This window comes from Aotus nancymaae, unplaced genomic scaffold, assembly GCF_030222135.1.
Source record: "Aotus nancymaae isolate 86718 unplaced genomic scaffold, 86718_ANA_hifiasm-v0.15.2.pri h1tg000067l, whole genome shotgun sequence".
Lineage (NCBI taxonomy): Eukaryota > Metazoa > Chordata > Mammalia > Primates > Aotidae > Aotus > Aotus nancymaae.
In genome coordinates, this window is record NW_026988482.1 from 19,874,058 (window position 1) to 19,893,778 (window position 19,721).

Genomic DNA, 19,721 nt, shown 5'->3' on the forward strand with positions numbered 1-19,721 from the left:
AAATCTGAGTTCGACATTTGCGAGTAGTGTGCCCACCGACAGCCTAGCTGTACCTTAGTTTCCTCATCAGCGAGGGAGGACTCACCTTATCTAATTCCCAGCATTCCTGAGGCTAAACTAGACATAGACAACTTGTAGAAAGGGCTCGGATGATACTGCCACAGATAAAGTGCTCAGTATATGGTAGTCTGTTTTCTGGGTCTGGCGTTGGCACCAATGCTGCAGCTTAAAAAAAATTCAGATGCCTAGATTCTAATGCAGCATTACTATTAAAAAACTACCAAGGGGTATGGCCCAGACACCCGCATTTTGTACACTCCCCAGCAGAGTCTTCTGCTCTAGAGCCAGGGCTGAGAACTACTGTGCTACACCAGAAACTCCATGATTGGGTCTACCTTGATCAGCACCAGATGCCCTGGCCTGGTACACAGTGTAAACACAAAGCGAAAGGTAAAAGATCCAGCAGCTTCCAGCAAAGGGGTGAAAGAAGTAGTGATGGCAGGGAGCCAAGGACGCGCCATCCTGGGAACTCCGCCTGCTCGGCCCAGCTCCCAAACAAGAACCACATCTGACACGAGGTCAAGCCACAATTATGGGATTGGACTCGGGCCCTCGCTCTTCCTGCCATGGCGCCTGTGTCAGGTCTACTTCACACCAAGCTCCACTCCTCAGTGGGCACCCATGAGATACCACAATCAGGGAAGTCAGTGCAACATCAGGACAGAAACCAAGACTGTCCCCACATCCTGAATGGGTCCAGAGTGAGTGAGAGTATGGTTTATTAGAGTGGGCAAGTTGGAGTTTCAGAAAGAGCACCCTTGGTCTCTCCAGAGTGGGACTGATGGATTATAACAGGCCAAGTGAGGGGTTCCCAGGGCAGAAGGGATCAAGACTGGGTGTCAGAACCTTTCCTACAAAAGAATTTTGGGAAGGAAAGAGTCACTGAAAAAAACAGAAAAATCTTTCAGTGCTGGAAATGCAAGGGAGCTGGGGTTTTGTCTTTTGCTAAGAAAATGACTCCAGCAGATTAAGATTCCGGCTAAGGAAACTGCCGAGACAAGTCAACCAGCAACTCTCTCCTGAAGGTCTACACCACACTGAGCACTGTGGGAAGTACAAAGAAGCGATGGGAGCCCAGGCCTCAAACAGCTGGTGGGTGGACAGGCGCAGATGCAGTGAGGCTGCTGAGGCTGGTGAAAGGCATGGCCACCAGTGCATGGGGAGCTAATGGGAGGCAGGACTGAGGGTGGGGATCCTAGGAAGGCCAGGAGGATCCTGGTGGATGCTATGCAGGAGAGGGGCACCTGGGTGGAAAAACAGTTCAAGCACGGACCTAGAGGTGGGCCTATAGATCTCCTGACATCTCTGCTCTTTATGTGGCTCTTTGCTGGGCCCCAGCCCTTCCCCTGCTAAGCCTCTGCTTCTCCTACCTCAGTGAGGACCTATTCACTCCTGTGATGGGCAGCATTTGGCTGACCTGTCATTGAGAGCAATGATGTGCTTCTCCACTGAGGATGAGGAACCAAAGGCTCACAAGGAGCAGGAGACAAGGAGGCAATGAGAAAGTGCAAAGGACCACTTTAACACATGCAAGCGCACTTCAACGGCATAGGCTCAGAATGAGTGTGGGATGGAGAAGAGGTTCTTTATACTCTTTCAGCTCTCTAAAGTGTTCCATTACCTTTTTTTTTTAAGTTAAAAAGCAGAAAAAAAATCTGGTCTGCAAAATGTAGTCAGATGTCAGAAAAGCCTATGACAGAAAGTTTAAAAGCAAACAAATTTTAGTGGGCAAGGACCTCATGGTATGCACAATGCCAGTTAGAATATAGTTTTGGACATTGGACTACTGACACAGGAAACATATGTAACATATTTTATATATATACACACACACATACATACATATGCATAAGAAAAATGAAAAAAAAAATGTGTGGTGGTACAACCCTGTAATCCTAGCTACTTGGGAGGCCAAGGTGGGAGGATAGCTTGAGCCCAAGAGTTTGAGACCAGCCTGGGCAACATAGTGAGACCCTATGTAGGAGGATCACAGGTACTTTTAATTTTCTTGATTTTATTTATTAAATATTCTGTTAGAAACGTGGTGTTTGCAACAAGACAATCCATTAAAAACAAGCAAAAAAAATAAACCTTAGGAAGGAATCATCCAAAGTAGGTATATGATCAACTTTCCTGAGGTTGTAACCAAAATGCCATTATTGTCTCACCTTGAGACAGCCAACGAGCCACCAGGGAGGCACTGGTGAAGGGCCAGGGTCTAGAAGGTTTCATGAAGGCAAGGCAGAGCCCAGACAACAGGGCATGAGTGGATTTCCAAGAGGGCCTGGGAAGAGCACTGGCCCAGGCAGAGGACAGGGTCTCAAGCCCAAAGGGCCTTATTTTTCATTCTCTCTTTCTCTTTTTTTTTTTGAAACAGGGTCTTGCTCTGTTGCCCAGGCTGGAGTGCAGTGGCATGATCTTGGCTCACTGCAGCACTGACCTTCCAGGCTCAGGTGATCCTCCCACCTCAACCTCCCAAGTAACTGGAACTACAGGAACGAGCCACCATGTTCGGCTAATTAAAAAAAAATTTTTTTAGAGAGATAGGGTCTCACTATGTTTCTTAGGCTGGTCTTGAACTCCTGGACTCAAGTGATCCTCCTGTCTTGGCCTCCTCAAGTGTTGGGGTTACAGGGGCGTGAGCCAGTGGGCCCAGCCTCATTCTCTTTCATGTAAAAAGTAATTGAGTTTGGGCAACTGTGTGACCTTTTATGGATTGTAAAAACAGAAAACCACAACTAGAAGTTACTATTGTCATGTGTATAAGAGAAAAAGTGCAAAGGGACATCCTTTAACCCAAGGAGATGAAGCAACGAGGCTGAGTTTTTCTAAATTATGGGCCAGGTGATTTTTTTTTGTTTGGTCCCAGTTTTTAAGAAGGTCCCAGCCACCAGAATGTACTGTAAACCCCAGCAGACCCGGTATAAAAGACTGCAAGAGGAAACCTCTAACCCATAAAAGGCAATCAGAGCTCTCATTTGGTATTCTCATTTCGGCCTGTTATTCCAGACCATGAGTAGAGACACCATTCAGCAGCTCAGCCTTTTTAAACATGTGCCCCCTCTAATGTAGCTCAATTTGCATATATCTCCCAAAAGGCCCATCTCCATCCAGGCAGGGCCCCACCCATCCAGCCACCTGAGTGCATTTCTCAGAGCCATAGAGCAACTGGGCCAGCCCCCAGACTGAGGAGTCTCACACACACACTTTCCAGTCTCTGCCTCAGATAGTTTTTTGTTTCATTCTTTTTAAAAATGCGCATTATGTTCTTCTGGGCTCATCTCTACAGATTTCATAGCTCTTTGTTATTAGTTCATGGGAAAGAACTTTGTTCTGTACAACTCTGGACAGACAGCAGGGGGTCAGAAGGCCTGAGACAACTGCTGTCATGCCTGTATTATTAAGAAACACCTATCCCCTTACCCCACATTCATACACACTCCACAGGCATGTCTTGAAGCTTCCACATTGCTGCAAGCCTAGCAGGTCAAAATGCACTGATTTTATCTCCCTCATTTCCAAAGTAATACTTGCTCATGGTTTTTTTTTTTTTTTTTTTTTTTTTTGAGACGGAGTTTCGCTCTTGTTACCCAGGCTGGAGTGCAATGGTGCGATCTCGGCTCACCGCAACCTCCACCTCCTGAGTTCAGGCAATTCTCCTGCCTCAGCCTCCTGAGTAGCTGGGATTACAGGCACGCGCCACCATGCCCAGCTAATTTTTTGTATTTTTAGTAGAGACGGGGTTTCACCATGTTGACCAGGATGGTCTCGATCTCTTGACCTCGTGATCCACCCACCTCGGCCTCCCAAAGTGCTGGGATTACAGGCGTGAGCCACCACGCCCAGCCCCTTGTTCATGGTTTTAAGAAAGAAAATACAGATGAAAAAGTGGAAAAAGAAAAATTCACTCTGATTTGATCACCCAAGATAAGTACTACCAACATTCTGAAACATATTCTTACAGTCTTTTCTCTTTGTATTTAGTAAGCTAAAACACTTTAAAAAATCTATAGGCCCATAAAATCAGATCATATAGCTTCCAAAATATATATTTGGCCCCACAGTGGAACCAATTTAAATCTGGTTTAAAAGTGTGTAGAAGCTGTTAAAGCTTTTCTGCTCTAGTCATGGCAGAACTCCTTCCACATTCTCTGCACAGAGCTCTGAGTTTTCAGTGCAGAAGGAACATAATGGTACTTGTATGTGCGCCTGTGTGTATTTAGGGGTGGGGTAGGGTGTGATGTCCCTCCACCAGCCGTTCCCCTTAGTAGGCAGCTCAAACTTCTAGTACGTTCCTTGACCCCTGCTCACTTCCTTTTCTACTTGGGAGAAAACTGAGGCTGCTCGGGTTAAATCCTCTTCATACTCCTCATCTCACTGCCCCACTGTCCCTGGACCCATTGGTACCCACTGTCTTGGAAGGCAAGGCTCACAGCCAATCTTGGCCCTGAGGGACCCCATACTATTACCTCCAAGCTTTCTCCTTGTGTTCTTAGCAGGCTCTGAGCTCTCCCTGCTCCTTCATAGCTAAGTTGCTTGAAGGCTTGTGTACTTGGTATCTCTGCTCACCTCTCTCTTACTCTTCAGTGAACCCAATCCTTCCACACCAGGAAACTGTTCTCACTAGGTCACTGAGCAACTCACTGTGGCCAAATCCAAAAGTCAATTCTTAGCCCTTGTCTTCCTTGGGGTCTCTTCACTGTCCTCTTCCCTGTCTGTGGGGCTGTGCCTCTCCCCTTCTCTTGGCATCCCGCCCATCCAGGCCACTGGTGCTCCTCAGAGTTCAGGGTTTCACCCAAAGCCTCCTTCCCTGCTCATTCTGCACTCTCTCCTTGACAATCTTTCTTTACAACCCTACTTCCATCATCACTCAGTGATGATGCTCCAATCACAAGCTCCAACTCAGACCTCTTCTGAATCTGCAGATCTCTCTATCTGGCTGTCCCAAAGGCACTGTGCACAGCTAAAAGTGAACCTGCTGCTTTCTCCCCAAACTGTCCTCTCAAGTCTCCCCTTCCTGGCCCATGGCATATCCGCATACCCTGTCACCTGGAGTAGAAATCCAGTAGTCACCACCAATTCTTCTAACCCTCTTCCCCACATCCCATTCACTCCGCCAGGTTAATTCTGCCTCAGATTGTGCCCTGAATCCCATGCTCTCCCCTCCATGCCACTGTCATGCCTTAGTTCAGCCCATCATCACTTGCCCCAGACTATTAGAGAATCTCCCAGGTCTTCCCGCCCCAAATCTTGCAGCTTCCACTTCTATCCTTTCTCCCCACTAATTTCCAGAGTAAACTTTCTTAAATGTAAATCTGGTCACATTATTCCCCTGGCCTAAAACCTTCACTGGCTCCCGAGGGAACATGGACCAGAGTCCGAGCTCCTGGGCAGGGCTCACGAGGCCGACATATCTCAGCCCTGGACTAACAATGCAGTCCCACCTCCCTCTGTAGACAGTCCCTCCCTGTGGACTATTTGGAGTTTCCCAAAGGCACTATTCTCTCTAAGTTTTCCTTTCTACCCCCAGGGGCTCCATTTTGGCACCAACCCAACCCTTATCTGCTCCAGCTTGCCAGGCACCTCCTTGCAGAACCCATTACTTGGCCTTTGTGCTATCACACCTTATATGTATAGTATGGCACACATCATTTAATTACACACATCTCTCCTACAGGACAGTACATTCTTGGAGGACAAGACAACGTCTGTCAACTTGTAGCTCAGCAAACTGCTTAGGGCCTGGCATGAGCAATGTATTCAATAAACCCAAGCTGAATAATAATGATACAACATTTATTGAGCACTTATAGGCCAGCCACAGTTCCAAATGCTTTGTGACAAAAGTGTATTTTGTTAGTTAATTCTGACAATAAACCTATGAGGTAGAGACTGTGATATTCCTCGTTTTACACATGAGGTAACTAAAGCAGGGAAGTCAAGCATCTTCCCAAGGTAACACAGCTAATAAGTGGCTGAAGTTGGATTCTGACTCAGGCAATCCAAGTCTAGAACCTTTGCCACGATCAGAAGACAAACATATAATTATCAGGTAATTTTATTAAGTGACTTAAAAAAGAATTATTAAAAAATTTTCTGATGTCACAATATCATTCTACCAACAACTACGTCAGCACACTAATGTTAAGATTGAAACAGGCCTAGGATAATAAGGCTGTTTCAATGAGTATCTAGGATAATATGATAATGTTAAAATGGAAAGTAGTGGAGACAGGTTCTAAAGAAATGCCAGTAATTTCAAGGACTCAACATTCTATCCATTTCAAGAAACAAGAATGAAAACCTGCTTAAATTGTTTCAGGGCCATGGGATCAAAGTTGCTGCACACCCACCGGTATGGGTAGAAACTCCCTCTAACAGCTCTCCCAGGAGCATGGTAACCAATCCGAAGCCTGCATTACTGGCCACTTGTCTCCTCCACAGAAAAGTAAGAGGTAGCTAGTTGGTCCACAAATGGGCTGCTTTCCTCTGTCTGGAGCCAGAAAGTTTTTTCTTTCGGCATTTATAAGTTGCTCGGGGGCAGGGATGAGAAGTTGCCTGGCATGAGGGAGAATGCAGCACAATACTCCAATGGACCCTGAGGCAAGTCCTCTAACCTGATGCAATGAATGTGCCAATACCTCTGGGCAAGATGGGCAAGGCCCTTTTCTGGCTGCACCCAGCACCTGGCCTGCTATTCCTCCTTTATGTTCCCACAGGTACAACATACTGCCATGCTACTCTTTCAGGAAATACTTGCCAAGTGGGCTCTGAACACAGCACATGCTCAGTAAGGCTGCCGAAAGAGACTCCAGAAGGGAGTACCAATTGCACATTTGAAGGAAGCCCCAATATTTCCACTAAATGACTTTGGGCAGCTGAAATGAAAATCAGTGGTCTGTAGTGGTCTAAGAAGTCATAGAGGTTATGTTTATGGCAAGGTGTTCACAGAGTGGGATTCAAAAGGAATTGGGGGTTGGGGAGCAGAGAGACAGATGAATTTTCTTTTCCTTAACAGTGTGGTTAAATTGACTATAAATCCACTCTTGCACATCATAATGTTTCAGTCAATGGTGAATCCCTCAAGATTATAATATCATGTTTTTACCGTACCTTTTCCATGTTTAGATATACAAATAATATTGTGTTATAGCTGCCCATAGTCAGTATTCAGTACAGTAACATGTTGCATGGGTTTGCAGCCTAGGAACAAGAGGCTATTCCATACGGTGTTGTACTATCTAGGTTTGTGTAAATACAATCTATGATCTTTATATAGTCTATGATCTTTGCACAATGATAAAATTGCCTAACAACGCATTTCTCAGAACTCATCTCCATCATTAAGTGACATGACTGTATATTCCTCCTTTTCTCAAGTCTCAGATTTGAAGTAATTTATGAAGTTAATAAACGATAAGATCCAAAAAAGGAGGGGCAAAAATATGCTGATCATAAGGGTTTATACAATTACTGTGATTGTGTAACACTTGGCTTTGAGCTTCCTGGCAGCTGGGACAAAAAGAAACAACCTGTATCTGTCAGGTTTAAGTATCTTCTGGGAGACAGATACTGTCTCAGAAATAAAGAAGCCCCTTAGGATTCCTGAGGGAGCTCACAGAATGAGGAATTTGGAAAAGAAAAGGTGGTGAAACTGAGAAATGGGGAAAAGAGAGAGAAGGGTACGAAGATAAGGGTTTCTGAGTCCAGGTTGTCTTCAAGAGGCTGCCTCCTCAGGGCACGTGGAGCCATTCTAGACTTCTAAACGTCTGAAGTGTTTTAGGAACACAGAAGGCTCCTTTGATGACATTACACAACCTCAGAGTGGGCAAGGAGAGGGCGTCAGGAGATCAAAGGTCAGCCTGACTTGTGCTCCTGCCTACACCCACGCCATCTCCAGGCCAGCCTGCTGGCCAAGTGAGGCACCTGCTCTGTTCCTCTGTCCACTTGTTCTCTTCCCTGTTTCAAGACCTGTCCCTTTTGCCCTATTTCTCAAATGGCAGTCTCAGCTCCAAGGAGGCTGTTGACACATCTGTGAGTCATTTCCCACTTCCCTTTTCTGCTAAAGCTCTATGCGGACCTATCTACTGCTACATTGGAGTAAATCACTGATAAATGGTTTAGAAGGCTATGGTGGTTCCAAGTGTTCAGATGTTACACTTGGAATTATTATTTCAAAGCTGAAAGTGGTAAAGTAACTGCTTGAGGGAATATACATATATATATATACACACACACATATATTTAACTAGTAATGATAACAAATCAAAGTGATACACAATGCATACATTACTTAAAACCTCTGGATGTAAACTGTTCTAAAAAAGTATGTGCAACATGAATTCTTGAGACATAAAACATTATAATCCCATTAGGGAACTCCTTAGAACCCTGTAGTGACCCCTTTCTTAAAAAAAGACTCCTCTGCAACATCAATAAGGAACCCCCCTAATTGATCTGCTTACTACCTGGGCTTCCAACTCTGCTCCTTAGAAGCCCAGGGTCCCCCCCAGTGCCTGAGGAGCTCCCACTTCTGAAGCTCCACTTCTGTTTTGCATACTGGATTTTGCACGAGATGTCATGTGCTGGGGATGGGGAGAGGCAGGTGGTAGCATGAAGATCCTAAAATAGGGCACATTTGTAGAACATGCTTTGAGTTGCTTCCTTACTAATGGTAGATATTTGGTAAATTCTTCATTGTTTGGCCCATTTTCTTTGGGGCTACCAGCAAAATACACCTCTGGGAAGCTAACTGTGGTTTAGGATACAGTCCGTGCAGTTCACTGCTTTGGGATTGGAAGCTAGCAACACATCATAGTGAGAATCATGCTCTCCTGCATTCACTGCAAGGGCTGGCTGGCCAAGGTCTCTGGAGAGGCTGCATGCTTCATTGTGGTGGGTAAAGAACCCATGTGTGTGAGGGCAGTAGGAATGCCAGGGCAGAAGCCTCCCCTCCCACTGCCCAACATCCACTTCCCTGTTTTCACATGTCTTGTAGAAACCAATGACCTCCACATTCTCTCTCCAACCCTGATCCTCCACCAGCTCCAGACTGACTACTTACTGCCCATCTAGCATCTTTGCTTGCACATAATTTTAGTGGCAGTTTGACTAGAACATAAGTCTTGATTTCTCCTCCAAAATCCATTCCTCCTCAGACTTTCCTAATCAATAACTGGCACCAGTGATCTCCAAGCTGCTCTAGCTAAGACTTTGAAAAGTACACTCTCCAATCTCTCTCCATTCTGTCAGTTCTGAACTGTGTTCTCAGGCCTGGCCTGAGAGGGAAATGTGAGGGAAACGTGGGGGCTCTAACACATTCAAATGCCCAGGGCCCCATCCCCGGGCTAATTATAGCAGTCTCTGGGGGTGACACCCAGCCATCAGTATTTTTAAACAGCTCTCTAAGAGATGGTACAGAAAGGCTTGGAAATTAGTAGTTTAAAACAGATGCCAAATCCAACAGCTTCTCTCTGGTTTCACTGCTCCCACTTTGGTCCGAGCCACTACCATGTCTTGCCTGGACCACTGCAATACCTCTAGTCCTCTGCTTCTATTCATCACACCTTGTACCTCCATTGCAAGCACACTGCAAATCAGATTACACTCTGTCTCTCTGATGGCTGCCAGCTGCACTTAGAATAAGTGAGGCCTCTCATGAGGCCTACCAGGCCCTGCACATCTGGCCTCTAAGGCCCTCTTCACCTCTTCTAACCACTCTTACCCTCCCCTCCACAACCACATTTTGATCACCCTGGGCCTAGTCTCGTTTCTCAGATGTGCTAAGCATGCTTCTGCCTCTGGACCTTTGAATCTACTCTTTCCTCTGCACTTGGATCTTCATTTGCCTGGCTTGTAGCTTCACATCATTCAAGTCAGCTCAAAAGGCACCACCTCAGAGATGCCTTCTTAGACCACCTTGACCTAAAGTAGTCCCCCTTTGCCCCAGAAAAGTCACCAGCACATCATCTTGGTCACTTTATCTTACTGTCTTTAAAGCACTTATCACTTTCCGAAATACCCTGCTCAATCATGTCCTTACTACCTGACCCTGTCACTACAAAGCGAGCTTCACGAGGGCAGGAATTTGTATCTGTCTTGCTCATAGCTGTAGCCATTGCTCAGAAAGGAATCTCTCACAGAATGGGCACTGAGGAAACATGGCCATTCATTTTATTTTCACGCCAAGTGCCACTCCTCCTCACTACTGCCAGAGTGAGACTTGCAAAATGAGTTTTAAGATGTGTTGAAAATTCTCAGGGGCCCTAAACTGCCCCTCATCATCCAACTCCTATCCTCCTTAGGCACCTCACCCACATCACCAACCTAAGTCCATTCTCTTCCCAAGTTCCCACCACTCCTGGTGTCTAGAGGAGCCACATTCTGCATTCCTATGTCTCTGTGCAAGCTGCTCCCTCTGCCTGTCTTCCTGTTCTCCATGTCCACTGCTCAGACTAGTGTTGGCTTGGGCATTGCTTCTTCCAAGCAGTCACCCCTATAGATTGATTACTCTCCCCTTCCTTGTTCTCCCACAGCAATCCATGTTTCTTTCTGCCACAGCCTTCATCACACAGGGTTATTGTCACCTGTCTTTTCTAGACAGAGGGCATCCTGAGAGTAAGAACAGTATCTGGGGCTTAGTAGATACTAAATTATGAACTGAGCAAAGCAATGTCTTTTATTTCTGTATCCCCAATAGCAATGGTATCATAAAAATTTCTGAATAAATCCTTATTTTCAGCATGACCATGTAGATGCTGCTGGGAAAACTCTTTAATAACCTTGTGTTTGGGGACACTTAGGATTATACTCATATACATGGCTTCCCTCAGGTGATGGCTGTCCTGTAAGCAGTGCTAATAATACTAGGCCAACAGGCCCCTGCCTGCCAGTGTGTTTGGTCTCCCTGAGGCATGCACATGAACAGAGGTGCTGTCTGGACCAGTGGCTGACACGTAATTGATCTGGGAAACCTGCCTTCCTTTGGAATTGATTAATAATAATCTACCACCTGAACTAGCAGGAAATGGAGCCCTTCAAGACAAGAACTAGCTCAGGCTTGTCATCATTATCATCATCATCATCATCACCGCACTTTCCCTAAGGCTCACAGAAACAAAATCTGTATGGCCAGTGTCACTGCTAGTAGCAGTGCTTTCCCTCTCTTAATTTGCACACACACATCCCACATACAGAAACAAGTCACAGTAGGTCTTTATCAAATGATGTATTCTCTTGCTTTTCCTATACAACAGAAGGAACGGAAGAGAGCATTTAATACCAGGGTGCACAAATATTCAATATTCACGTGTGCAGCTTGGTATATTTAGTTAAGTCACTGAGCAGAACACTACTGCTTTACCCACAGATATTCACCAAGAGGCACTTGCTGCGGCCTGAAACAGGCTTGTCCAGCTTTTCAGGAAAAGATACACCTCGCCCAAGCAAAGTGAAGGCCATTTCCGTGCAGGTTCCTGGAATTGGATGTGGCTTTAATTTCACGTCCACCTAGTTCCAGCCCTGTCTTCACTGGGAAGCCCCATCTTGACCCAACCCTCCAGCATGCTTTCTGCTCTGATTATCTGGCCCCAGTCATCAAGGTTATCTGTGTCTTTTTAACCAGAGGCCAGGTTTCCCCTAGACCAAACCCCTCCCACAGCAGGCCCAATAAATGTATATATCCATGTACATATAGTATCATTTAACCAAGATAGATAGGCTGTGGTACAGGTGTTGACCCCTCTTCCCTAGCCAGAATTCCATGGAACTCTAAACAAGGCAGAGGTCCACTTCCCCACCCTCCCCTGGCCCTCCTGTTCTCAAAATTCCCAAGGTCCAGGGGGAGCATGCAGGCTATGGCCATGCCAGGGCCAGAGGAGGAGAGTGTGGGCTGGTCAAAACAAGCCCAGACATACTCACGGGGTCCGTCAGCATGGCCCGGCAGTGGGAGGCCAGGGCCAAGAAGGCCAGCAGGTTGAACACCATTCCGTTGATGATGCTATACACGTAGTCTCGAGATGGAATCAGCATGACAAAGAGGACCACAAACTCCGCATAGAGGACCAGAAACCAGGTAACGATGGCACAGGCAATGCCACAGCCGTCACGGATAAACCACATGGTTCCCACAGGACCAGGGTAGGGAGGTGGGACACACTTCTCCGGCTGGAGGTACTCTGGTTTCCGCTCAATGTCTCGGAAGTGGTGGGTGGGGATAAGCATCATAAGCTATTCTGTCCATACTGGCATCTGAAAGAGAGGAAAGAACCCAGAAACTTGGTGTTGTCTTGTCATCAAGGAGGTTTGACAAAATCACTCCCAAAGTGAGTTGTGATTACCTACCTGCAAACCTCTATGTGCAAAGCCACCTAAACACCTTGCTCATTTAAAATGTGAGTTCTTCTTCCCTGTTTCTGAGAGTTAATTTAGCCTTCTTGAAACAGGACCTTCACATGACAGATAATAAAAAGTGAAATTCTAAAGGGTAAATGCCTTGCCCAAGGTCAGCTAGAGCAACAGCAGCAGACACAGGCTGCCAATTTATCTTTTTTTTTTTTTTGAGACAGGGCAGGGTCTCACTCTGTCACTCAGGCTGGAGTACAATGGCACAATCTTGGGTCAGTGTAGCCTCGACCTCACACCTCAGGCTCAAGTGATCCTCCCACCTCAACCTCCCAAGTACCTGAAACTACTGACATGCATCACCATGCCTGGCTAATTTTTATACTTTTTTGTAGAGATGGAGTTTCACCATGTTACTCAGGCTGATCTCAAACTCCTGAGCTCAAGTGATCAGCCTATCTTGGCCTTCCAAAGTGTTGGGATTACAGGCATGAGCCACTGTGCCTGGTCCAGCCTGCCAGTTTAGAGGTGGTACTAGAACCTAGGTCTCCTAGATCTACTGGGTAGACAATGCCTCAATAGATATGTTCAAATATTGACTTAAAAGGCAAGGAGAGGCAGAGAGAAGGGGAGAGAGTTAAAGCATGTTTTCCACAGAGATATAGACCAATGGAACAGAACAGAGGCGCTGGAGGCAACACAACATATCTACAACCATCTGATCTTTGACAAACCTGATAAAAACAAGCAATGGGGAAAGGATTCCCTGTTCAATAAGCGGTGTTGGGAAAACTGGCTAGCCATATGCAGAAAGCAGAAACTCGACCCCTTCCTGACACCTTACACTAAAATTGACCCCAGATGGATTAAAGACTTAAACATAAGATCTAACACCATAAAAACCCTAGAAGGAAACCTAGGCAAAACCATTCAGGACATAGGCATAGGCAAGGACTTTATGACCAAAACACCAAAAGCATTGGCAACAAAAGCCAATATAGACAAATCGGACCTAATCAAACTCCACAGCTTCCGCACGGTGAAAGAAACAGTCAGTAGAGTGAATCAGCAACTAACAGAATGGGAAAAAATTTTTGCAGCCTACCCATCTGACAAAGGACTGATATCCAGAATTTACAACGAACTAAAACAGATTTACAAGAAAAAAACAAACAAGCCCATTCAAAAATGGGCGAAGGATATGAACAGATACTTTACAAAAGAAGACATACATGAGGCCAACAAGCGTATGAAAAAATGCTCATCATCACTGGTCATTAGAGAAATGCAAATCAAAACTACATTGAGATACCATCTCACGCCAGTTAGAATGGCGATCATTAAAAAATCTGGAGACAACAGATGCTGGAGAGGATGTGGAGAAATAGGAACACTTTTACGCTGTTGGTGGGAGTGTAAATTAGTTCAACCATTGTGGAAGACAGTGTGGCGATTCCTCAAGGACCTAGAAATAGAAATTCCATTTGACCCAGCAATCCCATTACTGGGTATATATCCAAAGGATTATAAATCGTTCTACTATAAGGACACATGCACACGAATGTTCATTGCAGCACAGTTTATAATAGCAAAGACCTGGAACCAACCCAGATGCCCATCGATGATAGACTGGACAGGAAAAGTGTGGCACATATACACCATGGAATATTATGCAGCCATCAAAAACGATGAGTTCGTGTCCTTTGTAGGGACATGGACAAACCTGGAAACCATCATTCTCAGCAAACTGACACAAGAACACAAAATCAAACATCGCATGTTCTCACTCATAGACGGTATTGAACAATGGGAACACATGGACACAGGGAGGGGAGCACTATACACTGGGGCCTGTTGAGGGGGAGTCGGGGGGGACAGTGGGGGGTGGGGAGTTGGGGAGAGATAGCATGGGGAGAAATGCCAGATATAGGCGAAGGGGAGGAAGACAGCAAATCACACTGCCACGTATGCACCTATGCAACAACCTTGCATGTTTTTCACATGTACCCCAAAACCTAAAATGCAATTTAAAAAAAAAATAAATAAATAAAGGATGTTTTCCTACCACCTGGCTATGGGGTGCTTTATGTGCCTTTGTTTCCTCACCTGTGAAAACACCTACATTCCAGCCCTGGACACCTCCTCCAAGGATTGCTGGTATGAGGGTTGAGGGAACTGGTGGAGGTGTTTGCAATGAATGATACAGATCCTAACACTCTGTACACCTCACAGACTATACATATGTATTCTAAGAAACACATCCATGCCTTCAGAAACAAGTGCTGAGCAAAGCACCCTTTCTCTCAGAAGCTGCAATTCAAGTTTCTGGAGATAGCAATGAAATAACCAAGAATCGATGACAAATGTCTATCCACAGTATGTGCTACAAGACACAGAAAGCATAGATTTCCCTTCTCTTCTTCTTTATCTTAACCTCTCTGGCCTGTTGCATCACCAACCAGGTTTCTTAGTTAGAAACTGTGATGGCTCAAGCTCCCCACAAGATGTCGGTGCCATGGAAAAGCCACCTATACCACAGGCTATGACACAGGTAAAAACACCTCCGTCTTTTGAGAACTCAAGTAACTACACAACAGAAGAAATTACTCAAAAGCAGCACTGGCCATGTGTGCGTCCTGAAGACTATGGCTCTGAAGGGCAAAGGCAGCTTTCAATGGTTGTACTGGGTTATCTATCCTTACCCTGACTTTCTAATTTTTCTTCTTCCTCTACTGCCCTCACCTCCAGCAAAGAAACCAAGCATCTGGATTGAATACAATATTGTTATAAACAGTAAGGACATGTCCCAAAATCTAGGAGGGCAGACTAGTAACTACTATTCAAAATGACAGACATTCTAGAGTCAAAAGCTGTGCAGAATAGTAAGGAAGAATAAGGACAGGCCCACTCCTCCCAAGGTGGCAGAGAACTAATGGCTGAAAGGCAGTTAAATGTGTATCACATATTTGACCAAAGGAACATCGACTCAACAAATACAGTCACTATCACTGTGTTAGGGAACAAGAAGTCATGACACATAGAGATAGAATGACCATCTCAAGTAGAGAAAAAGTCTTGGTTTCTGACGGTCCATCAAACAAATTTTTCTAAGAGAGCAATCCTGTGCACTCCAGAGGTCAGTGGCAAGTGGTCCTGCCAGAGACAACCTAAATGCATTAAAAGATGCAGGCCCACCTTCTGAAGCACCAAACAGAGGATAGTAGAAGATCAGAGATCAGGCATGTCTGGGACCTGACCTGTGCCCAGCCCAGCCAATTCTAAAATTACGAACTCTATTCAAGGAAAACCAAACAAAAGAAAAGCTGATATCCCGCAATGATTCAAAAGCTGATTGAAGTTCAACATTCTGACAACCTCCAGTTGCAAGCATTCTTTTGTTTTTTTCTCCCATCATACAGATTTATATTTATATCACCTATGTTCCACAATTACTATTTAAACTTAAAACCAATAATGTTTTGTTGCACCACAGCCACATCATTTGATTCTATATTGTCTCTGGCTGCTTTTGTACTACAATGGCAAGAGTTGAGTAGCTGTAACCCACAAGCCCTAGATATTTACTCTCTGGCTTTTTTTGGAAAAGTTTGCTGACACCTGGCTCCAAGCAGTTGTTGGCTATCAAATAAATAACAGATCCTGCTTCTCTGGCAGAACAGCTTAGTGTGATGGAGATGGTCAGTTATAACTCACACTATCCCACCCACATCTGTGGCAGCAAAACCTCTTGTCATCTGCAGCCTGCGGGCCAATTCCCCATAACCTGTGTACTCTATCAAACTGTTCTTTGATTATCATAAATGGTATGGCTTTCATAAATGGATAACCACTGAAAATCAATTTTAGAGCAATCCTTAGATACTTCCAATGATCGAATTATATTCACAGAATATTCAGAGTGGTTGCATTCTATCCTTTGACAATTCCTCATTCTTGATTGTATGTATGACAATGATTTGATTAAACAAGAGTTATGTTTCATGTGCATGGTTTTGTTGAGGAATAAGCCCTTCCATGTAAGTAATTTCCCAGATAAATGTGACTTGTTTCCAAGCAGAAATACATTTTAACCACTTGGATGGTTAAGATGGAAATCTTAAAACAGAAAGAGAGAGAGAGGAGGAAGGAAAGAAGGAAGGAAGGAAAGAGGGAGGGAGGGAAGGAAAAGGTATTATAGTTGTTTGTGCCTTAAGCACAATAACCATCCATTTCTTCTAGAATGATTTAGAGTTATTACCAGGAACATCAACTACTGGAGTGTTAGGTAATGATGTCCTCGGGGCTACTGAAATTCACTGGGTCTCAGCCTCACATCAACTGGCTTGCTCAGACTGTAGTAATTGCCATTCTGGTATCTCTGTATATGATTCCTTGTCTTCCTCCTCCATTCCTGCCTACTCATTTCTGTGTCTACAGTCACCAATCATCCCCACATATCCTCTATTTACTACTGCTAATTGGCTGTGGGCTAGAAAAGTGAGTAAACTAAGTCTTGTTAGATTTATTTGCAAAAGGGTGGTCATTTTGGGTAATAGGCCTTCAGGGAACAACTGCTATATAGTCTTTGAGGCGAGGAGGCCCTCCCTTGTTAGCCCAGTTGCTGGCACAGAGTAGCCACTTAATACATGTGTTGATTAAATGGATGCATGAGCTTTGTGATCCCAGGCCCACCTTTTAGAGGCATTGTCTGCTTACTTTCAGGACTGTGACTATATTCTGGATGGTGGAGGTGTGCCAAGTGGAACCATGAGGTAAGTGGACAGACTCTTACTGAAGTAACCAGAATGTTCCATCCTCAAACAATGTGAGACCTAACAGTGTATAGAGGAGCTCTGTTTTCTCATCACCCTCACTGGTGAGCAAGAACCTGTGATCTAGGAAAGGACCCAGTCAAACGTGTACCTGGCAGGGCCAGACACCAAGCCCTGATCTGAAGGGCACATTCCACACTTAAGAGTTTCAAAGTACCCCAATCGAAACCAAGAAAGGCATATTGCCATAAAAAGGTTGCTTAACCCCCAGACCTCCCAAAATCAACAGAAATAGCTTTCAAATAAGGATTTGTTCCTTGAATTAGTCAACTGAAAATCTGAGAAATATGGCAAAAAACCCACCATGAAATAAACTGTATATGTTTCCTTTACCCTGCCCTAACAAAAACCAAAAAGGCAAATATAGAGCCCCCTTTTCCTTTTCTATTTTGAATTAGAGAAACCCCAATCCTTAGGGTTGAGCAGTAGACCTCTGTCCAGGACACCCCTCCCAACAAGTGTCCTTATTTCCAAGGAGTGGGCAGAATTGGTTGCTCAGGACTCTGGAACAGGGCCCCGAGGATGGGCCCCAAACTCCTAACACCACCCCTGCCAGCACATGCTCTCAGAGGGGCAGCCTCCTCTAGTTCCCCCTCCCTGTCCCCTTCATCCTGGCCCCTTGCCCTGTTTGCTCTCTAAAGTCTCCTCTTTTTATTCAGTTCAACTCAAAAAGACATTCATGGAGCAGACACTAAATGCAAGGAGCTGTGCAGGGGGCTCACACATGAGGGATGTGGCGGACAATAATGTGTGTGTGCTGCCCTGCTCAGGCCCTGCCAGTCCCCTCCCCCAGCTCCCAACCTAATAACACTAGTCTTATTTGCTTTTCTCTACTAACCTGCAAGTCTCATTTTATTTAGCTCTGTAGCCTAGTGTTTGGTAAATGTGCTCAAATCAATAGTTCCTGAGTGACTGGTCACAAATATCAAACAGACACACCCACAATAATGCTAACACATAGGTGATTAATGAATAGCACAACAAAGGGGAAATAGTACCAAAAAACCCTAAACTCCAAAAGCAACAAAACCCCCAACAACTGTAAGTGAAATAAATAGACTTTCTCATGGCAGGGACTTCTGAAGGGGTGGGCTCTGAGGAGGGCCCGGAGCCAGGTGAAGCCTGCTGCTTATACAAAGACAAGGGGGGCTGGGTGGGCCTGGCAGGGAAAGTGGTGGTATTAGTGGGGAAGGGGAGGGGCAGGATGTCCAGGGCTGTGTGCGTGTCTGTGAACACATGCAGGCTTTATAGGGAAGAGAGGAGGTGATTGGAGATGAGGCTTTACAGGGAAGAGAAAGTTGTGTTTTAGAAAGTCTTTAAATTTTATAATGAGATAAGATTTCATCCTGAAAGGTACCGGTGAGCCACAAAGCTTCTGAGGAAAGTTGTGAGGGGATAGTATTCATGCTGTGGCAAGGCTACTCTGGAAGTGACAGGCAAGACAGACGAGAGGTCTGAGGTCAGAGGCCATCAAGTCCAGGGAGGTACTATGGCAACAGGCCTGAGTCTCATTTTGGTGGTATTAGGTTTTCTGTTCCTCTAAGTGGCTGACAGTTTCCCAAGGAAGATCTAGAACAATGATCATTTTGTAATTTGAATTACACTAATCTACATTGAAGTTTTTTGGCTAAAGGTTTCATTAAAAAGAGTTAGGTCATCCATATATTAGTATTCCAGGTTCAAAGTAATTACTCCTTTCACCTGATAGAAGAGTTCACTGAACCCAGAAAGGCAAAGGAACTAAGCCTGGGGGGTGGGTAAGGAAGTCACCGCAGAAATGGATCCACAGGCCCAGAGGTGTTCTGGAGCTCCCTAGTGCCAGTGATCCTCTTGGTAAGATGTGGTAACAAAATGATGATCTGAGCTCTGTTGGGGACAGTGTGTGGGAAGTCAAAGGAAATCAGCTAGTATTCCTTCCTAGAGTTCTAAAACCAAAACGAAGAAATGCCTGAAATTAGTGCTAGTCTAAAAGCAACAACAAAAACTGTTTCTGGTTCTGAGAGTTGCCTCCAGATCCATATATGACACACGTGCTTCACTATACTTGATCTCAAGTGTGCTCTTCCACTAACCTACACACTGACAGACACAAATGTATTCAGTGGACTGGGTTGCTGGGTCAGCCTTGAGGTACACCACTTACGGCTCAATCCCCATGCTTCCTCTCCCTGGCAAGCAGCTCAAAGGGTTTGAACACCACAGTGCTAATGCCAAGCTCTCAGGCCCCATCCCACTTCATCTGGTTGGCCAGGATGAACTAGCTTGGCCAAGTGTTGACTGCTAGTGATGGGCAGAATCTAGCTACATCATTTGTTGAATGAAGAGCAAATCCCTATAAATCTATCATTTGGAAAACAACAACAACGACAAACCAACCCTGACCCACAGTCCATGCTTTATGGATGGGGTCAAAAGCATGACTGTTACACAAAACATAAAAGTTCTCTACTGAATGTATTAGAGTCCCAAAATGTCACTCTTCTCAGT

At 45.1% G+C, this 19,721-nt stretch overlaps 1 protein-coding gene across 4 annotated transcripts in view; it reads right to left on the reverse strand.

Annotated features, from left to right (window-relative positions):
- The window catches only part of ZDHHC3 (zinc finger DHHC-type palmitoyltransferase 3), a 62,054-nt gene that overhangs the window by 31,723 nt on the left and 10,610 nt on the right, over nt 1-19,721 (reverse strand). For all 4 annotated transcript variants that reach the window (XM_012470760.2, XM_021676137.2, XM_012470761.2 and 1 more), the window contains one exon: nt 11,980-12,309. In XM_012470760.2, coding sequence (XP_012326183.2) covers nt 11,980-12,285 — 306 coding nt within the window. In that variant the 5' untranslated portion in view covers nt 12,286-12,309. Of the gene's footprint in view, nt 1-11,979; nt 12,310-19,721 lie in introns of those variants that run through there.